Consider the following 8,790-nt stretch of genomic DNA (forward strand, 5'->3'; position numbering starts at 1 on the left):
TAATTTGCACAGATTAATTTTTTAAATAATTTTAAAGTAGCTACCATTCTTCTACAGCCCATTTTGTATTTCTCCAACTCTAATTATATATCCTTTAGATTTCTCCCTTAAGAATTAGGGGTGACTGAGTGAATCAGTCATTAAGTGCCAGCCTTCAGCTCATGTCATGATCCCAGGGTACTGGGATCTAGGCCTGTGTTGGGATCTCTGCTTGGCAGGAAGCCTGCTTCTCCTTTTTCCAGCCCCACCCTGCTCATTTTCCCTCTCTTGTTGTGTCTCTCTCTGTCAAATGAATAATAAAACCTTTTTAAAAAAAGAATTAGATTAGGTGTACCTGAGTGGCTCAGTTGGTTAAACATCTGCCTTCAGGATAGGTCGTGAAACTGGGGTCCCGGGATTAAACCCAGCAACAGGCTTCCTGCCCAACTGGGAGGGTCTGCTTCTCCCTCCCCACTCCCTTTTCATGCTGTCTTTCTCTTCCTCACTCTATCTCAAATAACTAAAATCTTAAAAAGAAAAGAACCACCTAGATTGGGGTTCCTGGGGTGGCATGGTTAGTTAGGTATTTGACTCCTGGTTTTGGCTCAAGTCAATATCTCAGGGTAGGAAAATCCAGCCCCCATGTTGGGCTCCACACTCAACACGGAGTCTGCTTGTGTTTTTCTCCCCTCCCTTTTGTACCCTGTCCCTGATCTCTCTCCTTCTCTTTCACTCTCTTTCTAAAATACATAAAACTTAAAAAATAATCACCCAAACTATCTCAGAGATCCTCTCATAAAAGATAGAAATTTTTTCCAAGGATTTTATTTTATTTATTTTATTTTATTAATTTATTTTATCTTATTTTTTGACACAGAGAGAGCACATGCATGGGAAACATCAGAGGGAGAGGGAGAAGCAGGACCTTGAGCTCAGGATCCTGGAAACATTACCTGAGCTTAAGGCAGACACTTAAATTACTGAGCCATCCAGACACCCCAAAATGATGCAAACTTTTTTATATTTCCTCCCTAGTGATGTAAGAAATTCTAATTTATGAGAAGTCTCTGACAAACCTCTATGTCTATCACCTGTCCTGAAAACTTGGAGATAAAACAAATGACATGCATCAGTTAAGAATACACTATAATAGAAATAAAACAATATTTTGGTTATCAATAAAATGACCAAGGTGATGGCATTTATTGTTCTTTGCATTATTTTAGTCACTTTGGGATATAAAGTACAGTAGAACTATGATATTGAATGATATCATCAAGTTGGGCAATCCCTATTATAATTTCTACATATTAGAAAAACCTGCAAACAAGATAGAGGAAATACTATGTCCTTTATATTTACTAAAAATTACCATAACAAAAACAGAACAAGTGTTTAGAAATATATAACTATCTGGTCAGATCTCAATTATTTTAATCTTCTAGATTGTTTTAGTCCTTCTCTTCAATCTTGGAGTATCAGTGTTCTTAAGGAGTATACAAGGTAGAAGTGATCTACTTCTGAGGCTAAAGGACTAATGAGAACTTACTCTACGTTTTTATAGAGCACATCCTCTGAATTAGTCTTCTCAAGGCACCTATCACCTCCTTGTTTCTCAGGCTGTAGATGATGGGATTAAGCATGGGGGTGAGGATGGTGTAGAAGACAGCCAGAGCCTTGTCCTCTGTTGGAGATCAGAGGGATCTTGGGCATAAATAAGTGTAAGCAAAGGGTGCATAGTAGAAAGTTACCACAGTTAGGTGGGTGCTGCAGGTCGAATAAGCCTTCTTCCTCCCCTCTGTTGACTGCATGCGACAGATGGCAAAGAGAACCCGGCCATAGGAACATACAATGCCAATGAAGGGAAACACAATCAAGAGTGTGGTGCTTACAAACACTGTGTACTCATAGACCCAGGCGTCCATGCAGGCCAGAGTCAACATGGCAGGGACATCACAGAAAAAGTGGTTGATGGCTCTGGATTGGCAATAAGGGATTTGGAGGGCATATACAGTGTGAGCACAGGAGTTGATAGACCCTATTGTCCATGATCCTATTATCATTAGCACACAGACTTTTTTGTTCATGTGAACAGGATAGTGAAGAGGAAGACAAATGGCCACATAACAGTCATAGGCCATAGATGTCAAGAGTAGTGCTTCTGCAAAGGCTAAAGTCAAGAAGAAGAAGCTCTGAACCCCACAACCAATAAGTGAGATAGACTTGTTTCCAGAGAGATAATTGGAAGCCATCTTGGGGACAATGGTGGAGATGTAGTTCAGGTCCATGAGGGAGAGCTGACTAAGTAGAAAATACATGGGTGTGTGGAGATGGGTATCCAAGAGAATAAGGATGATCATGAATAGATTGCCAAAAAGAGCCATTAAGAAAATAAGTGCAATGAGAATAAAAAGAAAGAGGCCAATACTTGACGGTGGAAACAACCCCAATAAAAGGAAATTGGTTAAAGTTTGGTTGTAATTTTCCATATTCTATTTGGTTTCCCTAGAAAAAGAGAAAAACACTTGCAATACATAAAAAATATGCTTTTTACTTTTTTTTCCAAAAAAATTAGTGCAATTGTGAAGTTTTCAGGAAGTACCCTATTTCTTACGTAAATAAAGTTTCCTATTTGGAGAAAGAAGTTCTATGTTGTTTCATAAAGCTATAGGCTATGGTGGTAGGCATTTACATTCAAAATATTCTGTAATGAATTAATGAAATAACAAAAAGAAAATATCTATATCTATGTGAGTAGGATATGAATAATTCTATGCCCTTCATAAATTCTCATATTAAACATACTATTTTAATTAAATGTAAACAAAGTTCTTTTGCAAAGACTGAACAAAAATTTATGTCAGTTCAAATATTCATTTGGTTCATAATATGAATAAATTTAGTAATACATGGAAAGTGTTTATGTTTTCATTCAAAGTTACATTATCCTTTCAGAAATATATAAATAACTGTAACTTTTTTTTTTCCTCCCATGTTGTTAAGCTGGATTTCCTTCTTGTCACTGTGTCCTACTTTGCTGAATAAACCTTCCTGAAAATCAGTTATCAGTTCATGGTGTGGACTTAGAAAAGTACAAGTGTTTATTGCCTAATTACATCAGGTATAAATAGATAGTATTAATTATTACATTCCTCCATTATCATTACTTTCAAACTTCCATTTTAATTTCTTATGAGAGCAGACTCTTCTCCAGATCTTCTATAAACAATGTATATTGCAACCCTCACTATTTTGCTCAAGCATCCCCAAGTGGAAGAATAAAAGTTTAAAATGCCTTAGGGAGACTGGGAAGATGACAAAGTAAAAAGGCCATTAACTGACTTCATCCCATGGATGCAACTAGGTAACACTCCCAACAGCATAAATAACCGAGAGAAGGACCCATAGAATGACAGAGGAAACTCCACAAATAAAGTTAGAGAAGAGGTCACTTTGAAGAATATAGCAAAGCCAGGAAGATGTTTGATGAGCAAAACAAACCATGACCACTCTTCCCCAAGATAGTAGGGGAAGAGTGATTAACAGGTTATCCCACTGGGATCTCACATGGGAAGACAACTTGTCATAACATTTGACTTTGAAAGAAAGAGGGGCTGACTCATGAGTTCTTTAAGTTAGTAGAAATTAAAGTCTGGGATTTTAAAAATAAAGCTCAGCTCTGTGAGAGCCCCAATGGCATTAGTAAGGTGAGTCCCTGTTCTTAAAGACATAGCATTACAATTAGCCCATGCAGTTACAGCATAGAAGCAGTAGTTTGAAAAATACCTGAACATATGGGAGTGAATTATTTACTCATCTTGAAATCTTTTATCTTTTCTTTTCCTTTCTTTTTAAGATTTTATTTATTTATTTGACACACAGAGAGAGACAGCAAAAGAGGGAACACAAGCAGGGGGAGTGAGAGATGGAGAAGCAGGTTTCCTGCTGAGCAGGAAGCCCATCCTGGGGCTCAGTCCCAGGTCCTTGGGATCATGACCTGAGCCAAAGGCAGATGCTTAATGACTGAGCCACCCCTGAGCCTAAGGCAGATGCTTAACAACTAAGCCACCCAGGTGCATCATCATCTTTAAATGCTTTCTAGAGAGACAGGGGTAGCAGAAAGATGTATCCATGAACAAAGGAGCCAATAGGTAACATTTCGTTCTCTTGCTCCTCCATAGCATAACCATAGGTCCACCTGCAGGAATGACAACTGTGCAGACACTCATTACCCCACTTGATTACAACAAACCTCACCCCTGCCTACATTTTTTTGGTTCCATCTTCTCCAGTCAAGTTTCCTCAGTCTTATATTACTGGTACTCTCCAAAAGACCAGCACAAATCCCTACCTATACTGAGTCTCTACTCCTATGAGTTTTTCAGAGCCTCACTTCCAATGGCCCTGGTGGCAGGTTGCATTTTGTAAGCAGACCACTGCACACATGGTAAACATAAACTCCATCCTGAACAGAGACAAGACAGGGCCTACAACAGTAAAAGAGAGCTTCTACAGACAAGTGGACTGAAAGAAAAAAAAAAAGTGGCCAGACACAATGGCAAAGCACACACTCATTGGAGACACTTTGTCAAGTGTCAGGCTCTGGAGAACAGGGGACACTGCACTACATGATACTACAGGAACTTTTCATCATAAGGCCATCACCTATGAGAGCAAGAGACATAGCTGACTTATCTAACACAAAGTAATAGAGTCTGAGAGTTAAACAAAATTAAGAGAAAAAAGAATATATCCCGAATGAAAGAAAAGGACAAAGACCCTTCAAAACACCAAAGCAAAATGAATATAAGTAAAATGACTACTAGAGAATTTAGAGTAATGATCATAAAGACAATCACTGGATTTGAGAAAAGAGGAGAGGGCATCAGTGAAACCCTTAATAAAGAGATAAAAGGGAACCAATCAGAAATGAAGAACATAACAAATGAAATAAAAAATGTAATTGATAGAAAAATATCAGACTAGAGAAATCATAGGAATGAACTAACAACCTGGAAGACAGACTAATGGAAAATAATCATGTTGAGCAAATAAGAGCTAAAAATAAGAATAGACAAAAGTAACTCTGTGACTTTCTCTATCAAGTGTAGTAACAGCAACGTGATAGAAACCTCAGAAGAAGAAAGGAGGGCAGAAATTTATCTGAACAAATAATTCTTTTTTTAAAGATTTTATTTATTTATGTATTTGTCAGAGAGAGAGAGAGAAAGCAGAAGCAGGCAGAGGCAGAGAGAGAAGCAGGCTCTCTGCTGAGCAAGGAGCCTGATGTGGGACTTGATCCCAGGACCCCGAGATCACGACCTGAGTAGATGGGAGTGGCTTAACCAACTGAGCCACTCTGGCATCCCTGAACAAATAATTCTTAATCTGATGAAGGAAGCAGATATCCAGATCCAGAAAGAAATGAGAACCCTGAAAAAAAATTAACCTAAGGATATCCATACCAAAACACATAATAATTAAAATGGGGGAAAAATCCTAATCTTTTGATACCGGTTGAGACCTGATTTGTGACCCAGGATGTGATCTATTCTGGAGAAGGTTCCATGTGCACTAGAGAAGAATGTGTATTCTGTTGCTTTGGGATGAAATGTTCTGAATATATCTGTGATGTCCATCTGGTCCAGGGTGTCATTTAAGGCCTTTATTTCCTTGTTGATCTTTTGCTTGGATGATCTGTCCATTTCAGTGAGGGGAGTGTTCAAGTCCCCTACTATTATTGTATTATTATTGATGTGTTTCTTTGATTTTGTTATTAATTGGTTGATATAGTTGGCTGCTCCCACGTTAGGGGCATAGATATTTAAAATTGTTAGATCTTCTTGTTGGACGGACCCTTTGAGTAGGATATAGTGTCCTTCCTCATCTCTTATTATAGTCTTTGGCTTAAAATCTAATTGATCTGATATAAGGATTGCCACCCCAGCTTTCTTCTGATGCCCATTAGCATGGTAAATTGTTTTCCACCCCCTCACTTTAAATCTGGAGGTGTCTTCGCGTCTAAAATGAGTTTCTTGTAGGCAACATACTGATGGGTTTTGTTTTTTTATCCATTCTGATACCCTGTGTCTTTTGATTGGGGCATTTAGCCCATTAACATTCAGGGTAAATATTGAAAAACAGCATGGAGGTTCCTCAAAATGTTGAAAATAGAACTACCTTATGACCCAGCAATTGCACTACTGGGTATTTACCCTAAAGATACAAACATAGTGATCCGAAGGGGCACGTGTACCCGAATGTTTATAGCAGCAATGTCTACAATAGCCAGACTATGGAAAGAACCTAGATGTCCATCAACAGATGAATGGATAAAGAAGATGTGGTATATATACACAATGGAATACTATGCAGCCATCAAAAGAAATGAAATCTTGCCATTTGCGACAACGTGGATGGAACTAGAGCGTATCATGCTTAGTGAAATAAGTCAATCGGAGAAAGACAACTATCATATGATCTCCCTGATATGAGGCCATGGAGAAGCAACATGGGGGGGGTAGGGGGATAGGAGAAGAATAAATGAAACAAGATGGGATTGGGAGGGAGACAAACCATAAATGACTCTTAATCTCACAAAACAAACTGGGGGTTGCTGGGGGGAGGTGGGATTGGGAGAGGGGGAGCGGGCTATGGACATTGGGGAGGGGAGGCGAACCATAAGAGACTATGGACTCTGAAAAACAACCTGAGGGTTTTGAAGGGTCAGGGGTGGGAGGTTGGGGGAACAGGTGGTGGGTAATGGGGATGGCACGTTTTGCATGGAGCACTGGGTGTTGTGCAAAAAGAATGAATACTGTTACGCTGAAAAAATAAATAAAATGGAAAAAAAATAAAAATAAATATAAAAATTCAAAAAAAAATGGGGGAAAAAGGGAGTAATAAAAAAGATAAAATAAGAGAAAATAATACCATTACATACAAGGTAACCCACACAACGCTGTTGGGATTTTTCAGCAGAAACTTTCCAAGTCAGAAGAGAGTTCCATAACATACTCAAAGTGCAAAAATGGAAGTATCTGCAGCCAGGTAAACTCCATCCAGCAAAGCCATCATTCAGCATAGAAGGAGAGATAAAGAGTCCTTCAGACAAATACTAAAAGAGTTCATGACCACCAGACCAACCCTACACAAATATTAAAGGGAATTCTTTGAGTGGAAATAAAAGACCATACATGACAGTATGAAAGTGGGAAGCATGCGTGCGCGCACACACACACACACACACATACACACACACGATGAAAATTAAGTATTTCTGTAAAAATCAGTCAAGGGTTTCAGAAAAAAGAAAGTGGTGAAATATTACACAATATACCTAAGTATGCCAAGGATAGGAGTAAAGAATGTGTTCAAACTTAAGTGATCATCAACTTAATATAGACTGCTACATCAGAAAATTCTATATACAAGCATAATGGTAACCACAAATAAAAGCCACCATCAGATATATAAAGAACGAAGAGAAAGACATTCAACTAGATCATTACAAAAAAACACCAAACCATGAAAAACAGAAAAGACAAGAAAGAATCAGAAAAAAAAAAACTACAAATACAATCACAAAATAAGTAAAAAAATGGGAATAAATAATTGTCTATCAATAATTACTTTTTAAACTTTATTATGTAATGCTAGTCACCATACAGTACCTCATTAGTTTTTGATGCAGTGTCCCATGATTCATTGTTTGCATATAACACCCAGTGCTCCATGCAATACATGCCTTCCTTAATACCCATCACTGGGTAGACCATCATTCCACACCCTCCCCTCTGAAACACGTGCTTTGTTTCCCAGAGTCCATAGTCTTTCATGGTTTGTTGTCCCTTCTGGTTCTTCCCATTCATTTTCCCCTTCATTTTCCTAATGTCTTCCATGCTATTCCTTATGTTCCACATATGAGTGAAACCATATGATGATTTGTTGTCATTCTCTGCTTACCTTATTTCTCTTAGCATAATCCCCTCCAGATCCATCCATGTATGTACAAGTGGATGGCTGAGTAATAGTGCATTGTGTATATGCATGACAACTTTATTTATTCATCTGTTGAAGGGCATCATGGCTTCTTCTACAGTTTGGCTTTTGTGGACATTGCTACTCTGAACATGGGGGAGCATGTTCCCTTTCTTTTCACTACAACTGTATTTTTGGAGTAAATACCCAGTAATGCAATTGTCAGGTCATAGTGTAGCTCTATTTTTAACTTTTGAGGAACCTCTGTACTGTTTTCCAAAGTGGCTTTACCAACATGCATTCCCACCAACAGTGTAAGAGTGTTCCCTTTCTCCACATCATCACCAACAATTGTTGCTTACTCCCATGTCAATTTTTGTCATTCTAACTGGTGTAAGGTGGTATCTCAGTGTGGTTTTGATTTGAATTTTCCTGATGGCTAATGATGATGAGCAGTTTTTCATGTCTTTCTTAGCCATTTGTATGTCTTCTTTGAAGAAATGTCTGTTCATGTCTTCTGCCCATTTTTGACTTGGTTATTTGTTTTTGGGTGTTGAGTTTGAGAAGTTCTTTACAGATCTTGGATTTCAGCCCTGTATCTGAAAAGTCTTTTGCTAATATCTTCTCCCATTCTATAGGTTACTTCTTAGTTTTTATGACTGTTTCTTTTGCTGTGCAAAAGCTATTTAACTTGAAGTTCCTAAAGCTCACTTTCACTTTTGTTTCCCTTGCCTTTGGAGACGTGTCTTGAAAGAAGTTTCTATGGTCGATGTGAAGGAGGTCCCTGCCTTTGTTCGCCTCTAGGATTTTGATGGATTCCTGCCTCACATT

The 8,790-nt window shown here is 38.3% G+C and overlaps 1 protein-coding gene across 1 annotated transcript; it reads right to left on the reverse strand.

The window, feature by feature from the left end:
* Positions 1 to 1,673: 1,673 nt before the first annotated feature.
* Positions 1,674 to 2,231, reverse strand: LOC123936265 (olfactory receptor 2L5-like). Its single transcript, XM_045996910.1, has one exon. The coding sequence runs from the start codon at positions 2,229 to 2,231 to the stop codon at positions 1,674 to 1,676; it is 558 nt and encodes a 185-aa protein (XP_045852866.1).
* Positions 2,232 to 8,790: the final 6,559 nt, after the last annotated feature.

Source organism: Meles meles, unplaced genomic scaffold, assembly GCF_922984935.1.
Source record: "Meles meles unplaced genomic scaffold, mMelMel3.1 paternal haplotype, whole genome shotgun sequence".
Classification (NCBI taxonomy): Eukaryota; Metazoa; Chordata; class Mammalia; order Carnivora; family Mustelidae; genus Meles; species Meles meles.

Coding starts and splice junctions, on each gene's coding strand:
- LOC123936265 (XM_045996910.1), bottom strand. CDS start 2,231: ATGGCTTCCAATTATCTCTCTGGAAACAAGTCTATCTCACTTATTGGT.